Source organism: Gallus gallus, chromosome 2, assembly GCF_016699485.2.
Source record: "Gallus gallus isolate bGalGal1 chromosome 2, bGalGal1.mat.broiler.GRCg7b, whole genome shotgun sequence".
Taxonomy (NCBI): Eukaryota; Metazoa; Chordata; class Aves; order Galliformes; family Phasianidae; genus Gallus; species Gallus gallus.
In genome coordinates this window covers 46,858,347-46,883,359 of record NC_052533.1, presented here as the reverse complement: position 1 = coordinate 46,883,359, position 25,013 = coordinate 46,858,347, and the positions used below count along the sequence as shown (strand labels likewise).

At 38.4% G+C, this 25,013-nt stretch overlaps 1 protein-coding gene across 12 annotated transcripts in view; it reads left to right on the top strand.

Annotated features, from left to right (window-relative positions):
* Window positions 1–25,013, top strand: part of SEPTIN7 (septin 7) — a 72,872-nt gene that overhangs the window by 11,935 nt on the left and 35,924 nt on the right. For 5 of the 12 annotated variants that reach the window (XM_015281549.4, XM_015281547.4, XM_040683079.2 and 2 more), the window contains exons 2-3: window positions 1,912–1,916; window positions 5,405–5,507. The exons of 2 other annotated variants lie outside the window; for them this stretch is intronic. In XM_015281549.4, the coding sequence (XP_015137035.1) occupies window positions 1,912–1,916; window positions 5,405–5,507 (108 nt within the window). The remainder of the gene's footprint in view (window positions 1–1,911; window positions 1,917–5,404; window positions 5,508–25,013) is intronic. 5 more of the 12 variants (XM_015281548.4, NM_001012559.3, XM_046923775.1 and 2 more) reach the window with 1 other exon arrangement.

Genomic DNA, 25,013 nt, shown 5'->3' with positions numbered 1-25,013 from the left:
TGCTTCCTTTCTTTCTTCTCATCAGCTGCACAGTTAGAGCAGCTTGCCGTTGGCCGTTAATCCATTGCTTCAGATGATGGATCTAAAAGCTCCCGCTCTGCTGCTGGTTTATGTGGGCTTTGACATTTTGCCTGGGGCAAACCTCTATTAAAATAACATTGAGTGCACTAAGCGGATGCATCAAAAGTCAGCTAAGGCCAATAGTATAATTTCTCATATGTCTTGCTTTCACGTGTGCTCTGTTAGGACAGGGATGATGAACAACAGTGAGGACTTGCATAAGAATATTAACGGTCACTTGATTAAAAAGTGTCCATTAAAATGCAGAGTAGGGGAATGTAAAGTGATAGATACATGGACTGCTTTTGTGCTGTGTGATCAGAAGTGAGCTGTCAGCAGCTGCTGCAGCCCAGGAGCAAAGGCTTGGGGCTGTGGTTCAGTTCCCCAGAGGCATCAGCTCTGTACTCAGTAGTGGTCAAAAGAGCAAATGGCATGTTGGGAGGAAGTAAGAAAGGAGCAGAGAGCAGGAGATGTCGTGTCGTGAGGCCATGTAGATCTGTGACTTTTTCTTCTTGGATATTGTACGTAGTCCTCACTTGATCTCTCTTGAAGATTACAGGTCAAGGAATGTTGCAGAAGAGCAGCAGAGGTGATCAGAAGCATGAAACTGCTGCTTTTCCTTACAGTATGTTGGGTTATTAAGGCTGTTTCTAACACAGGTGTGCCAGGTAACTAACAAGAGGTAATTTCAAAATGGGAAAGTCCTCCATTTAACAACGTGGAGTGAATCAGAGGAAGATTCATGGCTCTGGATGCTGATAGACTATGAGGGGACTGCAGAAGGCAAAGGCATGCATCCTGCTGGATAGTCAAGGAGAAAGGGAACCTCAGCACTGCTCTGAGCTAGTATCAATGATGGTGGAAATCTTCTAGAAATAGGCTCAGAGCCTCTGCGAGTATGAAAATAGTTAAAAATTGAATGTTAGGGCTTGGAAGCATCGGTGATTGCAATCCTAAAACATGGTAACAAGATATTTTTTTTGTCTTCCTCTTTTATATCATTATCTTGGAACAGTCAAGCACCGGAAGATGCTTAGCGGGGGGTGGAACCAAAAACCCAGAAATTTGAAGAGTATTTATGTTATGGTTTTTATGGTTGTTATAGTTACTCTAAGTGCTTTGTTGGAGAGCTAGTGTGAATCTCTTGTCACCCACAGTTAAGTGGTGCTGAGCAAACACTTAACTTTTCCACCGTAATTCTGTTCTTTATTTTCTGTCTGTTCAACCAGTGTCAAAATTTGCATGAATACTGAGAAGTGAATTGATGCTCTTCGGTGAATGTGTGAGTTGTTACAGAAATACAAAAACCTCAGAGATATTCATGATGGTGATGGCTTTGATCTTTGTACCTTTTCCACTCCTAAAAAATAATGTGCAGTAACGTGGTGAAATGGGATTATGTATTGTGGTGTGCACCTATGTAGAAAACAAATGCCCTTGAGTCTGTTGTGGGTTCAGATAGCATCTGATAATTGAACGCACACTGCACAACTAGAATAAAAAGGACTGTTGAATAACTGCTTGTACTGGAAAATGGTGTGAAGGTTGTTTACCTCGCTGTCGTGAGATGAAGCATCTCTTTAAAACAGACTAAATCACTGTTTTATAAAACACTGTGCACTAAGCCTACTAGATTAAATGAATAGTGAGTAACTTTGTTGATCAAATGTAAGTAACTTTTTCTTTTGCTTTCTCTCCTCACACTGCCTGTTTCTCTTCCTGGATTGCTGCTGTACCTGCATGGGCTCCTTGCTGCAATGGCACAAATTCATTGTTTCACCGGACTACTTTTGGATGTGTTCTGTCAATGTCTTCAACACTGGAAATGATGGAAATGTGTTGTTTACAAAGTAGCTGTAAGTATTACTTTGATAAAGACATATTACAACTTTTGTGCAAACACAGTACATGTTAAGGCTTTAGTAAGTGAATTGAAACTGAGCTGGGTGAAAGTCAGGAAGGGATGAAAGCTAAGGAAACCCTCTGGTAAGTATTGGAGACATGAAGTCTTGCCCTGCACAGTGATCCATACAGTGGAAGGTTATGCTTCAACAACAACAACAAAAAAAGTAGTAATAATTTATTTCAAAAGTTGTTGGAGGAATTTAAGAAATTTGATTCTCCTTTTTTTGGTTTGTTTAGAAGTAGAAGGTATATAAACAAATCTGATCTTTTCCAAGTCAGTATGGTGAAGGTGTCAATTTCAGTTGATGTTGGCTTTCCAGAAACTGGAATTTGACAGCTGATTTTGGTTTTTTAAAAAGGGTCTTTCCTATTGATGGAATAGAAGTCCTTGAGTTAAACATGGCATTAACTTCAGATTTGACACTTCATGCATCCTTTTGTTTGGTGACATCTCTATTTTGTTTAAATTGAAACAAATTGTGAATGTAAACATTATTCATCCGCTTAACAGAGCAAACAAGCTGAAAGTTGCTGTCTAGTCTTGTTTAGCATTTCATTTTCAGATTTCTTAAAATTCTTACTAGTAATGCCATTCCAAATGTGCGGCTCTTTATAAAGGAGAAGGAAAGGAAAGAAGAATAATGTAATCAAACCAACAGTTGTATTTCCTATGCTTAAGAATAGATTTAAGTATTACCTATGTATTAAACAAGAGCATGAGCTGTTTCTGGTAAGAATGGCTTACATTAAAAAGTGCAGATTGACAAGTAGAACTATAAGGAGTGTCTAAATATCATCAGGTATTTTATATCTTGTAGGATAATTAGTAATTGCATATATTTAATAGTTATTAAGGACCTGCCCTATTGAGGAACTTCTTCATAACTTAAAGAACATCCAACTAAGTGAGAGTTACTATCTCTAAAGCATTGGCTCCTGCATAGCTTGTTAGAGCGTAGATGATTATATTTCTCATGTGTTGTAGTAATAGATTAGAAAAGTAAAACAATCTTTGAATTAATAATAAGAAGAAAAAATTAGCCAAGAACTCAAATCTTCTGAAACTTTTCAAATGAGCCTTGTGTTGCACCTAAGACTGAAATGCAACAAAAAGCATTTTAGAATTTCTTGATGACAAAAGGCAAAAATCACACATTTGGAGTACTAACATCTGTTTCTGTGTGTGTTTGAACTTGAAGCTATAATACCTAGCTTTAGCAGGCTGTCATTAAATATTCCTCTCTTATTCTGTATGAATTAATTAAAAGACACTGCCTTTTTAAAAATGGAAAGACAATTAATGCATTGTGTTATCACTAAATGAGAACTGATAATCATTTAAGATTAAATCTTTCTTTCCTAAGCAGTTCAGCTAAATTCGGCCTCTTCAGATTTACGTACTATACTGGTGCTGTCACTGAATTTATGTTTTATAGTGATGTAGCCTTCATTGAGAATAATGATTTCTCTGCCAAATGGAGATAGCAGTTATGTCAGTTTAAACAAAATTAATTAATTGACTAGTGTTTTGGGATTTCAAATAAGCTAGTTCTTATGGCATTATTATATGCATTAAGAAAGGATAGCATTTTTCTATACTTGCAAGAAATGCTTGCTTTAATTAAAAAAATCATTTTCTTTTGAAGTATAGGAGTGTTACTACTGTAAACAAGTGTTGTTTTTTTTTCCTGTTTATTTCAGTGTTTAGAAAAAAGTCCAAATAAACATGAGTCAACCATGTACAAATTTAAATCAACCATACTCCATCCCATACAGTCAAGTTCTACTTGACTGGCACTACTACTAAGGCAGTAGTGCCTGTAATAGAACAGATTTGTGTGTGGGTTTTCATAGAATCTCTGTCCTATTGAAGCTAGTCTTGGAGAGGGGAATTCAAATTGGCAAACAGTGCTTCAACTCTGGATGCGTGTAACTCTTAAACTGTGAAACTGAGGCAATATCAAGTCACATTCTGTCATCTTTGGTTGGACATAATCTGCTGTTTTAAAGCCATTGTTCCATATAAAACAGTATCTTGTGCTGCTTTCAGTAGACAATTGTGTCAAAAGTATTTTTTGCCTTTTCTGTAAGAGAGCTAAACTGTCGTTTCTCATGAGAAGATCCTCAGACCATAGAATCACAAGGTTGGAAAGAACCTACAAGATCATCTAGTCCAACCGTCCTCCCACTACCCTTGCTACCACAAGCTACTAAACCATATCTCGTAGCTCCTCATCCAGATGCCTCTTGAACACTGCCAGGGACAGCAACTCCACCACCTCCTTGGGCAGGCCATTCCAGTGCCTGATCACTCTCTGAGATAAAAAGTTCTTCCTTATGTCTAACCTAAACCTCCTCTGGTACAACTTGTGGCCGTTTCCTCGGGTCCTGTTCGTTGTCTAGGAGAAGAGGCCAAACCCCTCTTCATCACAACCTCCCTTCAGGAAGTTGTAGAGTGCAGTAAGATCTCCTCTGAGACTCCTCTTCTCCAGACTAAACAATCCCAGCTCCCTCAGCTACTCCTCATACGATTTGTGCTCCAGACCCCTCACCAGTGTCATTGCCCTTCGCTGGACGCGTTCCAGGGCCTCAATGTCTTTCTTGTAGTAAGAGGCCCAAAACTGAACACAATACTCAAGGTGCGGCCTCACCAGTGCTGAGTACAGGGGAATGACTACCAACCTGCTTCTCCTGGCCATGCTATTTCTAATGCAGGTCAGGATGGCAGTTTCATCATCAAACACGTTTCTAGGATTCTACTGGGAGAATGGTTTAAAAGTAACATGGTTGATGTCTGAAGGATTGCCAGGTCTAGGACAACGAGGTAGCAGCATTTTAAGTACCTCCAACATTCACATTTTTGTGATGAGAAAGGATAATGGCTACCATCCAAAATTCTCATCTCTTTTCATAGTAGGACAATATTATGAATGACTTTTTTACAGTAAAAGGCAACTGCAGTTTTACATTTGTGAAGGGTTTGTTGTAATGTGTGCTGCATTTTCAAACACTGGGCATAGATTTACCACAAAGGGATTAATAAGGGCCTCTAGCTGTACGATGCAGAAGGAAAGTGCATCAAGTTAGTCCTAAAAATATTAGGGCAGTATCACCATGACTCACAAGGATGTACTCCTACAACTTGCATGTGTTTCAAATGAGTTTTGGAGCAAAGTTTTTAATGTTTTAGGGCAAGTTTTTAACTTGTACGCTGTTGTGCTTGTGCAGTCATCGTGTAGTTATTGTACTTGCTCAAAATTACTGTTAACACAGCTAGCTTTCTGTGCAAGACTTTCTAGCTATATATTGCATTGTCTTTGATGTACACAGCTTGGGATGTTGAGAGATATGATAGACATTGCCTTTTTTGTTTCTAAGGAAATAAAATCCCAGTAACAAGTTGGAAGCTTTTTAAACTTGGGAATATCTCTTGTCTTAGCAACAGAAGAACCTTGAAGGATATGTGGGGTTTGCAAATCTTCCAAATCAGGTTTACCGGAAGTCCGTGAAGAGAGGATTTGAGTTCACACTCATGGTAGTAGGTAAGTTTCTGTATTCACTGAGTAGTAATCACTGGATGTTGATATAGTCCTTACATTTACATTATCATGTTACATTTTATTTTGCATGGTCTGTTGAGAAAATAAGCATCTCTGTCTTCTTGACTATTTAATCTAGAGTGTTCAAAAAGAGCACGTCTTATGCAAGTAAATAAGGAAGAAAATAAAGAATATGAATTCTACAGTTTATATAATCTAAGAAAAAAAGGTGATGTGCGTTTTGTTTAAAATATGACTAGCATGTATCACAGAATAGAAGGAATTTGAGCTCAGATTTTAATCTGAATAAAAATGGAACTGCTTTTACAGCAGTGAATGCAGCATGAGAATCTGGGATCCAAATGCAGAGTTAGGTCCTGCCAGTCGGCCGTATCCACTGTATTCTGCATTTCTGTGGCCACAAAGCTGTGGTACAAAATCAAAGCTTTAATTTAAACAAACCTTTCTAGTTTGTATGGTTGCAATGAAAACCAAATGTAAACAGTGGATTCCCTATGGACTACAGGCAATTTGAAAGTGTAGTTGGTATGGATGAAAAATGCTGGGCATAATAGTTCATTTAGGTGTCGGTGATCACCCCAATTGTTAGCTGCTTTGATAGGACATCTGATTTCACTTTTATTCTCGTTTGAGTATTTGTGTGGTAGTAGATCATCATTACAGTTTGGTACTGAAGCATATGTACTGGTTATGTAATTCAATTTTGTCATGCTAATGGTCAAAACAACACAAAATAATTTTGTAATAGCCATCTGTCTCTTTCTTGATGCCTGCCTTTGTCTTCTGTAATTTGGATAGCTTTAATGCTTTGTTTTGTCATCAATACAGTGGACATGCTGTGCAGTCATCATGTACATGTTACATAAAAGTACTGTTGACAAGGTCAGAAACCAAGGTCAAATTGGTGAATACTTGTCGTTCACTTATTTTCTTTTGATTACAAAGTGAACATTTTTAAAATTTGAGTTGTTTTTTTTTTAATTTTATTTTTATTTTGGTACTAGAAGTCCCTTTGTAATCTAGCATCCAACTGCACCATTCATTTGTTACAGAAATCTACTGTTTTGAATAAAATATGGCTTTCTGCTCTTGGGAATTGGTGGGTGGGAAGAAAAACCGTCTTCAAGTTTAAGCCCAAATGGGCTGTAATCTGCTCTTCATTGCTTCAGTCTTGCAAGAATCAAGTCACTTAAAGCACAAATAATAGACATATATTAGAACTAACAGGAAGTGGGTGAATTTAAATTTGTGTTCTTACTTTTGTCAGTGTAATGCAGTTGCATTTAGGGAAACAGTAGAAAATGATGTCCTTTGAGAAGAAAAGTTGATGGAAAATAAGATCTTGACTAGAAAATTTTGTTACTACTTCTATGTTTAGTACTGTTTTTGTATATAGTATTAAAACTTAATTGCATTTGTGAACAAATTTGTTACATTGTCTGCAAGCTTACTAAGGGAATTGTCAGTAGTTTTCTAAATTTGAATGTTGATTTTTACCATTCCTCAAGTACAGAAGGTCTGTATGTGGACATGAGTGTTGGAACCAAATAGTACGTGATCTCTTCATACAAGTATCGTGTGTGTGTGAGAGTATTTTGGGGTGGGAAATCTCAACGTAACTCATCTGGTGCAGAAAAGATGCATCCATTTTAAATATGAACATGAGATTGCATTTTACTGAATACTTGCTTTTAAATGTTGAACTTTAACATGCAATTCAAGTAATTAACTATTGCTGTGTTCATGCTTTGAGGTACCGTACGCTAATGTGGGTTTGCAGTCTCTGGCTGACAGTAGGATAAAATTCGGTAATAGTTAATGGAAATACCAATAGTCTGCATATTCAGATTTAAAAGTTTTAGCACTATGTTCTGTTATGTACATGGTTGGTGCTGATTAGCTACAAACTCTGTATCATCTCTTCTTGAAAATCTGAAATACTCTCTTGCTCTTTCTGCTGCCAGGAGTCATGTCTGTATTGCTGCCTTTTACTGTAGATTGCAGAGTTAGTAATCTGCTGCTTCTGCTTTATTTATAGGTACTTCAGTGTCAATAAGTTATTCTTTTGTTCTGAAGTGAAAAACTGTTTGTTAAACGGATATGAGGAAGAGCTCACGTTTGGGATCTGCCATCTCTGTATCCAGTTTTCAGGAGTTCAGGAGGCTTTAATATGCAGCTAATGCATTTCCATAGATACTATGTTCTAGTTGTTTAGTCTGGGATTGTCAATACAACTTATAGGATTTATACAGCAAGACATGTGGCTTTTTTGTCTTGAAATATGTTGTATGAGAAGTTATTGGATTGGTGTTTTGGAGGGACTTGCCAGTATTGGTTGTTGTACAGGTACATTGCTGTAGAAACACTTCAATTTTCAGTTTAACTCTGTATTACATTTTTCACTGAATAGGTATTAAGTACAGTATCCAACAAATCCAAAGTTATTGTTCCTCCTCCAGGGAGGTCAGTTATACAGATTCTGTCCAGTGTGTAAAATGTGACTGTACTCCATAATGCATGCAGTGAAGTCACCTCGTTTCCTGTGTTTCTGCCGGGCGAGTGACGTTGGAGAATTTGAAAACTGAGTGAACATAAGGCTCAGTGGTTGCTGAAGAACCTGGGGTATGCTTTCTGGAGTAGAGTCAGGATGCGAATGCTCCTTGTTGGAGCTGCTGGGAGGTGCTTGGGGGCGTAGCTTTGGAAAGGGCTCCATTTCAGCCACACGGGGCAGCATGCTGTCCTGTAATTTGGTCTAAGTCTAGATTTGGTGCAGTGAGTTTATTCCTAGTGAAGTATCTTCTGGAAGTATAGTTGCTAATTCTCAAGTGTTCTGGTGTTTGCATTAAATGTAATTAAAGGTGATGTGTTTATGAAATACTTATATACAGCTGATATCCGTTTCACGTTTTATGTTTTATATATCATCAAAAAGTTAACTTTGACAGGAATTGGAATTACTCTGCAAAGTTTAGCCATTGTAAGCATTTCAGTTTTTCAACCTCATTAACTATACTCACGTTTTCTCTAAATTCAGTGGTTTCCTTTGGCAGTGTTTCTAAAATTTTCTTAAGAAACTGAAGGCTGAGATATCCCTTCTTTTTCCTACGTGATAGGTTGTGATTTGAGCACTGTTTTGTTTAAAACCTTCATGGGATCATTAATTCTGTAGTAGATATATTCTAAAGGATCAGCATTTCAAATGAAATAATGCTATTTATTTTACAAATATTATTTGTATTTGTAGAATGGACAGTAAGAAGTGCCTTTTCTGAGGATAGGATGTCAAGCAGGCAAAAATAGGCACTGAACGTTTAAATCGTGATGCTTTCAAAAGAAGGCATTCAAATGATGTTTTAAAGCGACTAATTCTACACCTTGCATACTTAAATCTCACTAGTGGAAGAATTGTCAACTTAGTTTCTGCAGGCTCTTTTCTAGATAACCCCATGTAATCTTGTCAAGTATAGATAGTTGTTGAAATATTTGAGGGTCCAAGGTAAATACGTGGTCTGCATGGAATCAAGGCTGTAGTCTCTATATTTCTGCTTCTTTTTTTCTTATTGAGGAAAGTAGCTGCCAAAGTCAGACTCACAAGCAAACTTCCAGAAGTAACGCAGCAGTCGTTCATAGCTCACATTTGAAGAAAATCTTAACTGTGAATTTGTGGGTTTTTTGCTTATTGATAAAATTACAGGTATTTAAGTACCAGGTGTGTTTTTTTCTTTTTTTTTGTTTGATTTTTGTTTCAGTGTAATGAGAGGTGTGAACAAAGTTTCTTTTTGCTCTCTTTCTTCAAAGGACTGCATCTTCGGTTGCTCTTGTACAGAAATCATGCTGGTAACAAGTGATTTGAACCGATGTTTTAGAAGATACCACGTCATAATTTATTCTAGAATCCTTTTACCTATAGTCTCTAGGTACTTCAGCTTAATTTTTTGAGGTGGCTTTTCCTAGAGCAGTGTGCTTTGAGGTCTTTGAGTTTCATGATGCTTTTTAGAGGTTGGACTTCTAAGTTTTGTTGGAAAAAACTCATCTGATCTGCAGCGTGTGCAGAACCCCCTACAGACAAGTGACTTTGCAGAGGGCCTTTCTACTCAGTTCCTATTTTTTGACCAGCTGTTGGGTAGCTTTGACTCTGAAGGCAGTTTTGAATCCTTTCCTGTAGCAAATTGACTGTTTTGTTTTCTAATTGTTGCTTTAGTCTTGTAGATCACCTGTGGATTACAACTAAAGGAAAATATTATACTGTACTGTGATGGCGTTTTGTTTGTAATTATATGCAAGCACTAAAATGTTTTGGTTTAAACATTGCTTTTTGGCTTGGACACAAACAGAAAGGCTGTATTTTGCAGGACTTGAAGTTACTATTGAGAAAAATGCCTTTACTGGTCCCTGAAGAAGACTTTGACTGGTATAATAGTAATATTTTTCTGATGATGGATTGTGTTCTGATTAGAATTGCCCTTCTCTTCACTGTCTGCTATGGTTTTAGCTGTTGGTTTATGGACCAACAAGCGTACCCACTGCCTGAGATGCTTATGTGTGCTTGTTCTTTGCCAACGTGATACCCTTCCTTCCCAGCTGTGCCTTGTAGGTGGAATCAAAGCCATTCAAATGTGAGGATAGGAAGAATAATTAAGTGAAAAATAACGTGGATTGACAGTACCCCTCTGGAGGACGCTCCTGATTGTCATTGATCTGCTGTGTTTTGAAATATTCTTAAACAAGGTTTACATATTGTTTCTTCTGCCATAGTATACAAGTGCATGTTTGGGCTTTGGTATCTCCTTTCTGTTTGACTTTCTAGGAGTAGATTGTTGGGTATTCAGTTCTGGCATTTTTTGCTGGGACCTTAAGACTTCACTGAGGTACAGAAATAAGAAAGGTCTCTGAAAAATTACTCGTCCTAAAATATGGTTGCATTTAACATACAAGTTCTGTGGATCCAGTGTTGCAGTGATGATCCTCCAGAGTGTTAAAATGTGTAGCTAAATGCTTTCACATAATGGGTAAGACCCATGTCCCACCCCAAAGCAAAACATGTTGAACTCAGGAGAGCTTGCAGACATAAAAATGAAAGGTGCAGAAAATGGTGGTAGGTGCGGTAGGGAGCCAGGATATTCTTAGAGATGACACATTCCTTGGAAGTCATTCCTGTTGGTGGAGTAACGCCTCGCTAGTTAGCACATCACTGCTGTTTGTGGAAATAATTGAATCAGGGTTTCTTTGAGAAGGGAGAACAGATGAACTCTGCAGATCCTTTTGTGGAAAGGAAGGCTATATCACTTCATTGTGTGGAAGGTCACTAATCTGAGTTTACTAGCCTGTGTTGTGCATTCTTCCACTGAGGTACTTCTAGGTGTGAACTTGAAGTGTTTGTTGATGCAGCTGCTTGGCTTCGAATAGATCTTGTCTTATCCTCTTTTCTGTTCTTCTTTTGTAGAGCAGTGAAACCCAGACATTTGCAGTATGTTTGCCCTTCTCACCTCTTTTGTAGTACTTTGCATGTTCCTGTTTTAGTGCTATGGTAAGACCAAAACCTGGTGGAGGAAGAGAAACTTTTTACACTGTGTTATTGCTGAAATTTGGTGTTGCTGAAAGACAGTCTAAATACTTAAGCTTACCTAGAAACCACTGCTCTTCAAATACTCACAAGTTGCTCATAGCATTGTTTTTTCTTAATCAATCCATAATGGAAAAAGAAAAAAACCCACTTTTTTAACCTATTGTTGTTAAACTCCTTTTAAGCCTTTTCCATGCTCGCTGTGCAATAGCTTAGACTTGCATAGGAGTGCTTCCAGACTAGAAGAGATAAGTAGTGAAACTGGTATTTAAAATAACTGCTCGTCAATTCTCGATTTCTTTAACTTAGCAATTTCCAACATTAGTTGGAAATTAGTCCTCACTGTGCAGCTTTCAAATAGCCTTTTGGTTTTTATTAACTGTTTGGATGCCATTTTCTGTGGGTAGATTGTGTGAAAACCAATTAAAGCATGGCATCTCTTCCTGGACGCCCTAGCTAAGGGCAGGTACATTTGGTACTTTTGCTTGCATTTGTGAAGTATGCCTCCGTATGACAGTAGAGACCTGATGACTAACTTTAAGTGCTACATACTATTAAGTTATTGTTTTGAGAGGTAAGGTGGCACCTAAGGGAAGGCTTCATGAAACCCTGCTGGGTGTATTTAAACTGAACTGAGTATTTTCTTGCTGTGGCAGCATTTTGGTCAAAGCCTGATTTCTGTTGTACTTGTTTGCTTCCTGGCAAAGGTTTTGAGGGAAGAGTCTTCCACCTAACTGCGTGGCTGTGAACTCAGCTTTTGGCAAAAAATGCCTGTAACCTGCTTGGCTTTTATTTCTTCCAATAAATGATAATTCTTTTAAAAATGTTCCTACTTGACATTTCATTTCCTTGCCAGTCTCATACTGTGTTACGCATTCTTTCACTTCTATCTATATTTAACATTGGATTTCTAATAGATGGATCCAGGGAATTTCATGAAAACCTACTGAGATGCTGTGCTGTACAGTGTAGGTGCCATCTTCATGGTCTTTTTAAGCTTTGGAGTTCTTCAGTACTTATATATATATGATTACCTTTCCCTAGTGCTAGCTGTTCTCAAGTCCTTTGTAACTTTTCCATGGCTGTAGATAAATATTTTTCTTTAGGTTATTTTCCTTATGTTAGCTCACCATTTTTTTTCTTCTTATTTCTACAAAAAAGTTGTCCTGACTGATTTTACGCGTCTGTACTTGTGTGCACGTACACAAACGTGCATGCTGGTATTTCGTATTACCATACTTCTGTTTGTTATGGTGCGATGAGCATTTGAATCTGGTTCTTGTTCCCGCTGGTTACAGGTTTTTAAGTTACAATTTAACTGAAATGAATAAAGCTGGGCTATTTAAATTTAACCATCGTTACATGGTGTTCCAGACAAGGTACTGTAGATAACTGGATGTGGTAGAGTTTAGTGTAACAAGTAGACTTAAACGTGTCTTAAAGAAAATACCTTACTACTGGATATGTTTGGCTTCTGAAGTTGTTTATCAGGCAGCTGACATTTGATTCTACCCTCAAAATTCATCATACAGTCCTGAGCTCTTGTGATGTACTGGTAGAGTATGATCTAAATGTTGCCCATCTTGTAAGTAATGATGTGTTAGAATGCTGTGAGTTTAGTATTGTTTCCAGTAGCCTTGGATTATCAGGTGACTGTTAACTCTTGAACTGCTTTTGGGACCATCATTGCCACAAGCCTGGAGAGAGGCTCAAAGTAGAAGTTTTGTCTTTTTGTCTTTTTTTTTTTCCCCTGCCGTATGGGTTGAAAGTAGCCTGTCTTCCTGTTGACTGTGTTAGACTGGCTTGCTGTATCAAGAAATGCAGCAAACTTCACAGATGAATAGGTTAACCTTGTGACCAAAGTGATATTCTTGGATGGAGTATTTGTGGTCTAAACTTCCAATTGTAGTAAATCCACAGTGCTCTGTTAAATGTGACTCTTCTGATTTGCTATATCCGTATTTTCCCTTGGGCTGATTTTTGCAAGAGCCAGCTCAGATCTTCACTGTGACTCCATTCAAAGCTGTTAGGTTTTGTTCATTTCTCCAGTGACTGTGTGTAGAGTGGCTGTTGCACACACGTTTTTGGTGCTTTCCTATGAAGCTTCTGAGCATGTTTCCTGACAAGTTAGAGTTTATACCCTACTCTTGCCTAGAATTATTTTATTAATGAGAATCAACGTGTTCTAAGAAGAATTTCTTTGCTTCTGGTCTGGTGCTACTGTAGTCTGTTTTCTCCAGATATTTACTGTAATATGATACCTAAGCCAGAGAACTTAGATTTATCAATACGTAAAGAAGAGAAAGGCTGTTGAAGTTGACTGTAACGTTGGATTAATTTTTGTTTGGATTGTTGTTGACTGTTGACCCTTACTTTCCATCCCAGCTTTTCAATTTAACTTATTTTATTACTTGTACTGAAAATGCAAATGTGAGAATTCTTAAACTCTATCTTGAAATGGCGATGGGTTCCTATCATTGTGTTAATATAGTGTTTATAAAGTGTGTTGTAGTGTCATTCAACATATTTCAGGCTTAACAGAAAGAAGGAACTAAGAATATTTTTTTGGGGGGGTGAGCCTGACTTTCTAATTTCACAAGCTGTCTTAGCTTAGTGTTCCTCATTGATGAGGCTTTGAGCTGGACATTATGCTGACAACTTATAACAAAACTTGGAACGTGTCAAAGTTAATGCAACGTATATCATTCAGATATTTCCATGAACGAAAACCAAGTGTTTTTCATGGTGCAGATGGTTCTCTGGAAAGGCAAAAATAGTTTGTGGTTAATGGGAGTTAGACTGATGGCTTTGCTCAGAATGAAAAGAAACACAACTGAAGGACCCAGATAAATGGAACAGGGTAAGGGTAGCAAGTAGGTTGTGCAGTACCTGGTTGTGTACTTACTTGGGGCACGTGAAGCTGTGCTGTTTTCTGTGTAAGGTGACTGCTTGGTTGCTTGTAAAGAATCCAAAGCATTCCCAGAGGACTCTATAACTGTAAGCCACTGTTCTCTTGTAAATAGCAATTTTGCAGTCTGAAGTCGTCATCTGTTAGGTTTTGAATTTATAGGCTGATTCTGAATCTCAGGTCTGTTTTCTATAGGTAGACGTAGGCAGCTGAATAGTAAATTAATGTCTGGTGGCAGTTGTGGGATTGTTTGTGGAGCATTTTCCACAAGAGACTAGGAAACATTGCATTGAAGTGAAGAACACTAAAGCAAACCACTGAAAAATGCTAAAAAAGGTTGTGATGGTCATATAAGCAGTTGGTAACACTTGATAAGCTGAATGGGCACAGACTTAAGCACCAAATGCAAGAATGAGGATAGATTACATATGTGCATTCGTTATTGTTGCAGCCTTGATCCACACTGCCCTTTTTTCACTAGAGAAATAATGTTTCATGTTGGAAAAACATGCTGGGGAACTGTGTGTTTCAGAAGTAAGTGAAATCTATTGTTTGTTCCAGTGTTTTGCATCTTACTGTAATTGATCTGTTCTTACCCAAGATCTGTGGGATTTTTATATTTATCCTGAACATGACTTGCCTGTGATACAACCAAACGTTCTGTTGTTTTGCTGTAATGGAGAGGTTATCAAGGATCTGCTTTTTGCCACTCGAAGTAACCGTTCACAAGGTTAAACAGTTTTGAACTGTTGTCCCAAATGTAATGGGATGCATATTCTGATGTCTGTTACCAGTGAGGTAATCTCAAGAATATTCTGAAGTCCTTTTGTGTGGTTGACCAGAGATATACAGTATTCTAGTAAAGAGATGGTTGAATTTTCATGTGTAAATATCTCTATTATATCATAACACTATGGTAAAAATCTTCATTGCATTCAGTTAACATCTGTATTAAACTGTAATCCATTAATTTCCTTTCATGTCTGCATTGTCTTCCCATGAGGAGACTTTGTTTGAGTTTGTCCTGCAGAGTTGAAAGGGAGATAGGGGTTTTCTGAGTAAACTCTTTTGTTTGTCTTGAAAGTCAGCAATTCTTTTACCATCTGTTGGTGCTTGGTGAAGGTATGAGAAAGTTTACTGTCTGTTTCCTGTTATTTTTTTCTTCGCTGCTTTCCTTACTAGCTATTTACATTTTCCATTGATAAAGCAATTTTTTTATTGTAAAACCCCTAGAAAATGCCTTGCAACAAGTAAGTCTGACAAAGCACCCTTTGAGCAATTCAGGTATGCAGTAAAAATAGCATTGTCTCCATATAGGATGGCACAAGTTAGTCTCGGATGGGGCTCTTCTATGGATCTGAGGATGAACTTGCACTGATCATCAGTTTGCTTTGGTCTTGCTTAGTATGTGGGTGCTTTTTTTCCTTAATGACCTATGGAGAGGTTAGAAACATAAAACACAATATTAGAGTTTAATTGTAATGAGGGATATTTCCCTTCTCAGCTTGTTACAGAAATCCTGGCAACCAAAATGTATCTTAGACTTCTGGCAAAAGCTGGGAGAAACCTACAAATGTCTGAAATGGTAATTCAGGTTTGTGGTGAACCTTTCTTCCTTGCTTCCAGCAAGAAATCCAGAGTTAGGAAATAAATGATGTCACCCTCTTGTAAACATTTAGTATGTGGCACTTCTTGCTGAAGATAACTTCGTTAGTGTGATTATTCTGATATGGTAAGAAATAGTGCCAAACAAAATGCTAACCCCCTTGATGATACCAGACCTCAAAGCGCATCATCTTCTTGCCTGCAGCCTCATTGCCTGCTACACCTAATCTCTTCCTGTATGTAGGTTTCTGGATTGATAAGGATAGCCTTTTGCATTCACTTACTCCATTGTGGCCTTACACAACTTTTCCATTTATAGCTTATTGTAGTCCGAGGTGCTCAGAGTACATAAGACTTGTATTTGTACAGTTATTTCAAGGTTATGTTTTGTCTCTTACTTCTTCCCGAGCAACTGAAGCTAATGAATGAAAACAATTATCACTGCAGGGAAAGGTCTTCTGTTAGTGATTTTGCAAAATCTGTGTGCTTTGAATTTACTTTTGCTACAGAACAAATCGCATTATTTCATCAAATTCTCATTACTTATGAATTCCATTAGCAGGTTAAGTTGGTTTGTTAGTTGGAAAATTAAACAGTAAATAAACGTTGTCTTTGTCAGATACATAGTTCGTGTTCTGTGCACTTGGATGCTTTTCCCTAATGCTTAGTGTTTTTATACTGTTTAATGATGAGGTTACTCTACTGACTGACCAAATGAGTTGGGAGTGGGTAATCAGATTAGATTTTAGTCTTCAGTATCCCTTAAGTTGCAACATATTGGCTTTAATTATCACAGCTCTTCCAGTTTGCGTAGCAAATAAAAGGATGTGGCTTTTATCTGTTATGTATGCTGTTAGACTGTGGTTTGAACTGAAGACAGTATTTTTTTCACACTTTTATTTGACTTAATTTATCTGCTTTGCTTGATAGATGTCAAGTGGCAAGCATTCAATTAACTGAATGAAATAAAACTGACTCTGGAATTGCTGTATGAATTTTGCAGATACTTGGACTACTTGAGGTTCTACTTAGAAAATAAGGAACAACAACAGTATTTGTTCTTCAGCTGATAGTTCTTATGTGAATGAGTCAGATTTCAACATGCAAAGCTCTGAGACTTTTGTCAATATAGATCACTTTAATAAATGTAATGATTTTTGTGTTCTGATGTGTCCTTTCCTTGCTTGCATGTGTGTAAGTGGGTTAGTTTGGATATATCTTTCTAAGGTTGGGTTATCTTCAACCTGCTGAATGGAAAAATAAGCGCTCAGGGCCCAACCTTTAGGTCATGAATAGATACAGTCTGCATTTTGCCCTGCTTCAGGAGGCATTTCATAGCTTGTTCACGTTCCATAGTTGCTGCTGTGCTGTTTTTACTGATGCTCGTTGGAATCTGCCCTCTTGAAGTCCCCCTCTCCTCCAGGTTAAGTGATTAAAGGCTGAACTTGCATTTTTCATCCACATACCCGGCTGTGAAAAGTTTTAATTTTCCAGATTCAGTATCCAGTTCATAACAGTAGTGGGTTTGTTGTAGTTATTGTTGCTTCTTTCTGCTGTTGTCGCTTTTCATAGAGTGTCTTTTAATAAGAAAGCTGCTTGCTACATCTGCAGCAGCTGAGGGCTAAACCTGTGCTGGGGTGCTAGAAGAGAGCCCGTACTTTCTAGAATACATGTCATGTTCTTATAAGCTGCTTGTTTCCTTCAGATGCGTGTATTGCTTTAACAGCAATGGCTACCAGCATGCTTTAGATCAAATCTGAGGCTGGTCATTACTGGATAACAGTTTGAGAGCCTCTAGCACTTTAAACTCTGCAGAGAAGACAGAGGATTCACTTTGACACAGTTAAAAATGATGTAGATTGTGGCATCTTTAAGGGAAGTGGGCGTATGTACCAAATTTAGGTTGTCAGTGCTTGCTATATACTTCCTCTCCTGTGAATTTTCCCATGAAGTATCCTTCTTTAAGGTTCCTGTTCTGCAATGTGAGAGATTTGTGGAGCTCATACCAGTACTGAGAGTATGGTCTGAGTGATGGGACGTGACTGCCTCAAGAAATGTTACTGTTTGTTGCTGATTCTTTTTATGAAGAGAGAAATAAGCAGCTGCTGCTTGTTGGGAACTGCGGTCTCAGTTTACTACCTAAAATTTCCTTTTTGACTCTTTATGTGAAGTGTCCTTATGGCTGAGTTCAGCATAGGTTTGGGTACATTGATACATTTTGGCAGTCTTTATTGCCCAGCTAAGAAAACAATGCTGTAACTAAAAAATCCCTTTCTGTAAAGGCTCCCGTATAACTTCTCAGTTAAAATGTGTGCAGATGATGTTTGTGCAGCAGAGAATGGAGGTTAAAGGCCCTGTCTTGTGCCTCACTACCTGCTCTACTCAAGGAGCTGTTACGTAGCACCACTGCTGGGTACATGCAGCATCCTTTCATGTCCAGAGAGCTTGTTTCTGAGATTTGAGTGGAGCTCGTTGTTGATGTGCTTTGGATCCTTTCCAGAAGGTTTTTTATTACTTGGTGTTCAAAAACATCTTCATCTCTTTACGCGTTTTGTAACACAGTGCTGCATATGTCAGAACATATGTGTAGCTTCAGATTAGTCTGCTTCTAGAAGCAAGCACAAGCTACAGTTCTTGAAGCTATTCTGGGAGAAAGTAAGGACTTGATATTCCCAGGTGGGAAGGTACCGAGAGGTTGAAAGTGTAAGGCAAAGAGAACTTCATTGCTGCTTAGTTTTGAGGTGCGGTAGATTTTGATTTGCAGAAATTATCGTTGAGTTCTCATGGATAAGAATGTTTTTAAAACAGCACTGACCTGCAGGGTTTCTGTCCTCCACACCTTGCTGAATGGCACCGCCTTGAGATCTTCCTTGGAGGTGACTGCAGTCCTTGTAAGTGAGGGAAATTTTACACGCTGTGAGTGAATTGGTTGTTTGCAATTGAAGGATTAAACCTGTTTTGGGCTTGTCCTTTCTGTAGTCAGCATCACAGACGTGTCAACGTGTTGTGTAACTGTTGGATAATGGGAACTTATCTTTCCAAGTTTAGGGAGTTATTGCACAGATGCAGTGGTCTGTTTTTTATAGCCTGCATCATGCCATGGATATATTGGCTATTTCTTTCTGAAGGTCTGTTTTGGTTAGTTTTTTTCCCCTTTATGGCTTTTTGAGTAGTTGGATTGGTTTTCTGGCTCAAAAGGAGGGTGTTTGGCATAATGTTTTGATCTGAAGTCTCCATTTAATGCCATAGGTTAGTTAAAAAATACTAAGTTAGCTGCATCCAGAGCACCAGAGCCTTCTGGTTTGCTTTTTATAGAGTGGAAGTATTGCTAAACAAAAAAAATACAGAAGATGCATTGAAGCTATTGACAAGTGCTTTGCATTCTCCAGCTCTTCTGAGGCATTTAATTTCACTCGAGAATAGTTTCACAGGCCTTTAGTTTAGAAATACAAAATTTGCTTTTTCTTCATCAACAAAACCTGGATACAGAAATTGTGTGCAAATCAGCAAAGAATACATTGAGTATTTGGGGGGGAAAATGTTCCTAGCAAGGTTCAAGTCTTGCTGAAGTGCAGTAAAATTTTACCTTTCTAATTGCTATTGATCTTGTTGTGTAATGCTGTTTTCAAAAGGGTTTTTTTCTCCTGACTTTATATATCTTGCTGGCTGCAAGATTTAGTTTGTGCACAGTAACTGTGACTGTTGATAACTGCTCAAGTGTTGTTGAAACTGTTCCAACTTCTCTTGAAAGCAGATTTCTTAATATCTCAGTTCTAAGCCTGCTAATCAGTAGCCAGTCATTGGTCAGAAATCAAAACTAAGCACTGTTTGTGTATGTTCTGAATAGTATGGATTAATAGAGCCTTCTGGCGTGTTACATACTTGTTTTTCTTGGCATTTTGTTTGAGGATATGTGAAACGTGGTAGTTGTTGGTTCTTGGTTAAATGCACCGGAGCTCTAAAATAGTATTCCTTCTGTTCTTGGGTTTGAGTAGTACTTTTGGGAAGAAGCAAGTAAATGAGTAAGATGAGGGCAGCTTTGAAACTGCACTTGTTTGTAGTTTGAGGGTTATTTTTGGTTGTTTTTAGACTTCTGTTAAAGTCATATGCAAAAAAAATTCTTAAATGCATTGGTTTCTTTTGAAGTCTTATGGGATTGGTGCATAACAACCCCGGTGAAATGGTATGCGTGCTACACCTGTACTGAGCCACTTTCTCTTTTCAAAATGGTGAGGACAGAAACTGTGTTAAGGCTCCTTCCCTACGAGCCAAAGGCACTCTATTCATGTCCTTCTTGAGTATATCTTACAAAACATTACTCAAAGTAGCCTAACAGTATTCTGTGGCTTGTTGCTGTCTGGACAAATGTTAGAACTGTAAATAAGACATGTTCAGTGGGTTATGAGATCTGTGTTTGGAGAGTAGGAGTGTGGTTGCAAAAATCAGAGAGGTTTACATTGGCTATTTCAGGTTTGCTTTCTTGGGCAGATATCCTGCGTAGAGAGTTAAAAGAACTAATTTCCAGTCAATTTGATAGCAGAGTCGATTGGTTGTTCTAAATAATTACATCCCACATCCAAGGCCCCAATATTAATAAATATTTTCCAGCTTTGACTCTAAATCTGGCTGGCTCAGTTGGTAAACCACCACTGTGTTTTGGGAGAAAGTCGCTCCTCACTTGATGAAAGTTGCTTTAGTCAGGGGGCACTGGAAAGCACTGCTCTGCTGTAGGTGAAACAGTGCTTCAGTGCTCCAAAGGAGGGAGAGGGGGAGAGAGAGAGAGAGAGAGCAAACCAACAGACCCCTGTAAGGAAGCTGGCATCCAAAAGAATTAAGCAGAGCTATATGAAATGTAAGGAAGAGGCCACTAAGGGTGTGTTCCTCGCTTGGTTGAGCAGAAGGTTGTTTTTTTACTCACTCCTGCCCCTGGGTGTGGAAAGAAAAACCCTAAAGTTCTGATGAAAAGAGGAGAAAGGAAGACTGTTTCCTTCTGGAGTTGAAGCATAAAAGCCTGCCTGTGTTGTTGGGTCGTTTATCTAGGAAAAATCATTTAGGTAACTAAGGCTGGCAGTGATCAAAGCAAAAGAGCCCCTTGAGACTGGGAGAGTATTCTGCATACAAGTTTTAAAATCAGTACTTTTTGTAGTTCAACTTGAGATTGCAGATGTCTGTGTAAAATACCAGCCCTGTTTTCCCCATAGCTTTTGTCTGATACCAGGGAGTTTGTTGCACTTCCTTGTGGGTAGAAGGCTATGTGCTCTCACTGGCAGTTATCAGATCCTTTTCTTCTACCTCCCCTCCCCCTGCATAACACTAGGCCCTCTTGAAGAGTTTCAAGGGGCAAAGAGATGAAAAATGTCATGTCAGTATACAGACACTCCTTACAGAACTTATGTAGGACTGTTTGGCTTTCTGTCCCTGGTGTATGATATAAATGGGCTGTTTTTCCTTCTTCAGTTGGTGCTAGCTGGCAGACTAGCTAGCAAGTGCCTGCTGTGCCTGTTCTGAGGTGTTTGCTGAGGACAGTCCTCTGGCAGAGAGCGGGAGGGTGGGAAGAGGAGGATGCAGTAATGGCCTGGTAGGAAGCGGGGGTAACTGGTTTCTAGGAGAGCCAGTTACAGAACAACTGGTACAGTAAGAAAGACAAAACTTCTAGCTGTTTTTGTGAGTATGTAGTTGGAATAAATCCTGCATGGACTCTGAAAATAAGGCAGTTTTCCTGATCATAGCTGTTGTTTGAGTAGACGTGTAAAGAAGCCATCCAAGTCACTTTGGTCTCCCTCACTTGTGGTGACTAGCTCTTTCAGTTATTCCAGTGAAGTCTTCAAAACGAAATAAGATAATCCCCCACAGAAATCTCATTTTGTCCTGATGTACCTTCAGTAGGACTACTGCAAGGGCTTCAGGTTGGCAGGTTAAAGTAATTTAAAGAAGTATTTCAACTTAAACTTTCTTAAACGGTTCCTTTCAGAATCATAATTAGGTGTGTTTTAAGGAATTTATGACCAAGGAGTAGATTACCTGTATGTTTTAAGCAGTGGAAATGACCCAGCTTGTGCTTATGGTGTCAAGAGGGGAGTAGCCATTGGATGTAAGAGGAGGCAGTAGTCTGCATCTGTTTTTTGGAGAGAGCTGGAGTCGGGAAGAGACTCCTATTGCGGTAATTAGGAAGCTAGCTAGTAAAGGATTTTTTTTATTTTATTTTTAATTTCTAGAATTGCCTATGTAGTCAAAAAAGCAGTATAGCATCATGGTAGGAGTTGCAGTACTGTGTTGCTGCCTGAGGAGGTGATGGAAGGTGTTGTGAAACATAACTTGGGTACTAAAAGTAGCAAGTTATGTTCAGTTAGGAGCAAGTCTAGTTGGTCACTTTAAGACCTCAATTATCTCTGGAGCAAATTACCCCTATAATTCATTGTTAGAATTCATTGGTTGGATTTTTTTAAATTCTGCAAGGAAGGAAACACGATGTTTTGGAGGGTGATAGTGACAACCTTGATCTCTTTATTTTACTGTACAGATGAATTCAGAACAGGCTGTAAACAAACAAACAAAAAAAACCCACTTAGATACAAAATGCAAAGAAATGTGTTGTGGTTGTCTATGGTGAGCTTAGTTTTGTAAGCAATTTTCTTGGGAGAGCAAAGGGCTCATTTATTTATATCATATTAGAGTTTGGTACAGACATTTCTGCTGAAGTCTGAATCTCGCCTGAAACCATTTTCCACAGCTTTCTGATATTGATTTCCTTTTTGTCTGTGGCACTATTTGACTTCAACCCAGTTATGGGTGCTGGGGTGGCTTGTGCTGCTTTCCACTGTGTGACAGCTAGTCTGAGCTCTGTCCTTGCTTGCAGAATTGCTGCTCTGCGTGGCTTTAGCACTGGGAAGCTCTGTTCGGAGAGCTTTTGAGAATGGAATTGCTGATAGCTCTACATGTAATCAAGTACAAAAAGTGCCTTGTTTGTTGTTGTTGTAGTAATTTCCAACACTAAATGTCTCTACTGAATGTGTAAAGGAGTTATTTTCTTCCATTTTACAAGGACAGTGTTCTAACCAATGAGCACTTCCAGCCTTAGTATTTAGAAACAGATAGGAAGAATCTAGAGTTGCATCTTTTCACATATAGCAGGATTGATGCAAATTCCTTGGCAACCATTGCCATAGAATCATAGAATTGCTCAGGTTGGAAATGGACTTGATGGTCTTTAAGGTCAACTGCAACCCAGCAATACCACTGTAACTCTATCAACCCTCTGCTAAACCATGTCTCTGAGCACCACATCCAAACGGTATTTAAGCACATCCAGGGATGGTGACTCAACCACCTCCCTGGGGAGCCTATTCCAGTGCTTAACTCTGTTTTTAAAGTTCTTTAACTCCTGTAGTTGCCTTTTTTATTTTTATTTTTTAATTTATTATTGATGCCAAAGGATTTCTTTGACACAGTTCTTTTTCCACCAACCAGTTGGATCTAGCAAACTGTCTTTTTCTCCTTCCATCATTTTAAAGTTGGTAGTAATGCAACCAGCATAAAGTTACCACTGGAAAATAAGATGATCTGCCATTTCCAAGATGGTTCGTTTGCAAGATCTCCCATCAAAACATGGCAAGGATGATTAGCTTCGCAGAAGTTAATGGATAAAACACTGTACAAAAACACACTTTTTAATGTGGTACTGGAGTCAACGCTGGACTTCTTTATTTCAGGATTTCTATTTTCTCATTTTGGTAGCCCTTCAGTAATTGCACTTCTTTAAAAACTGCAAAATTTGCAATATTTCCATTTCAATACTGTGCATTTGTCAGGTTTTCTGTTTTTCAAACCAGGTTACTCTGACTTGTAGGAAAATAAGACAAGTGCTTTCCACTGCAAAACCTTGAAGAGTTTTCTTGTGTAATGAAAAACAGAACAAAGCGAAGGGGGAAAAATTAAATTGTTCATTCCATGCGTGTTCAGCCTCTTCTTGACTAGTTTCTGTCGAGTGCTTTTTAAAACTGATTCTGTTCTTGTACAGATGCTGGGATTCCTTTTTTTCACGCTGTTTCTGAATATAACAGGCAGTCTTTTAAAGATGCTTGGATGGGAATGTTCAATTGGCATGGGGGAGGAGGGGTAGAGAGGGGGGAGTGTCTCTTGCATAAGTAAGACTACGAGAGTGACTATCCATCATTTGAAGAGGCATACTGGCCTCAGTGGCATTTATAAAGTGCCATGCTGGTTTAATTAGGGAAAACTGTCATCCAACAAAAGCAACTGTTTCTTTAGACTCTAGTTCAGATTTTGGCCAGCCTTAGGTCTGTTCTGCTTCTGAAACAGCTAACGATGCTTTGTCCAGGTGGGATCAGCGTATGAATCCAACTGGACTGTTCTCTGGGAGCAGCAAGGAGGAGTAGTCTGTGTGACAAAAGAAAATCTCATGTCAACACAGGGGGAACGGGTGATGTGGAGTTTGGGATTTCATTTCTTTGGTAGCAGTCCTGGTTGATACCATTTTGGGAATTAGTCGTTTGTTGCAGAAACTTGTCAAAATGAGCCTAGGTTTTCTTGGAATTGTTCTGGATTTTTGGCTAAAAGTCTTAAAACATCAGAGTCACTGACTGCATTGTGATGGCTGTAACGAAGGATTTATGTTTATCTGAACTATTTTTCCTTGAAGATTGTTCAACCCTCTATAGCTGCAAGAGATGCTCATCCTACGGAGTTCCTCAGTCTTTGTAGGGTGTCACTGAAAATTAATTCAAGGTAAATATTTAGAAATGGCGTTTTGTGAAATCTGTAGCTGTCTGTACCTCTTGAGAGCTCAGGGGTGAAGCATAACCTCTAGCAATGCTTAGCTGCAGTCATGCATCAGATTAATTTTTGTTAACAAGTGAATACGTCTGTGCTTTGGCACCGTGCCTTTTTGGTGCCATTGATCCATCCAGTCAGTGCAGGATGAAGGCTAGTCTTCTCTGTAAGTCAAACAAAACTTTGCTTTATAATTGACACATTGTTTAGTGTAAGTACAAGTGTAGTACATAGGTAGCACAAGTGTAATCTTGTTTAGTCTAAGTATAAATGTAGTACATAGATAGTGCAAGTGTAATCTTGTTTTTGTATCAGTGTTTTTTTTTAGGACACGTTTCAAATAAAACACTTGTCGGTTATGGAAATGTCACTTATATGTATTTATGGGTGACTTTTTTTTTTAATCGAATGGGAAACTTTCTAATGTGTTAAACTGTAAATAAATGGCTACGTATTAATCAGACTTCCACACATTGCTGAAGGTTTTCTTAATTTTTTGTAGGCTGTTAGTAAATTACCATTTCATTGATTTCGGTATAAACTAATAGATAATGAGCCACATATCTACAACACCTAACTTGAGCAGGAATCTTTTTGGGAATTACTAAGACAAGCTCCTCAA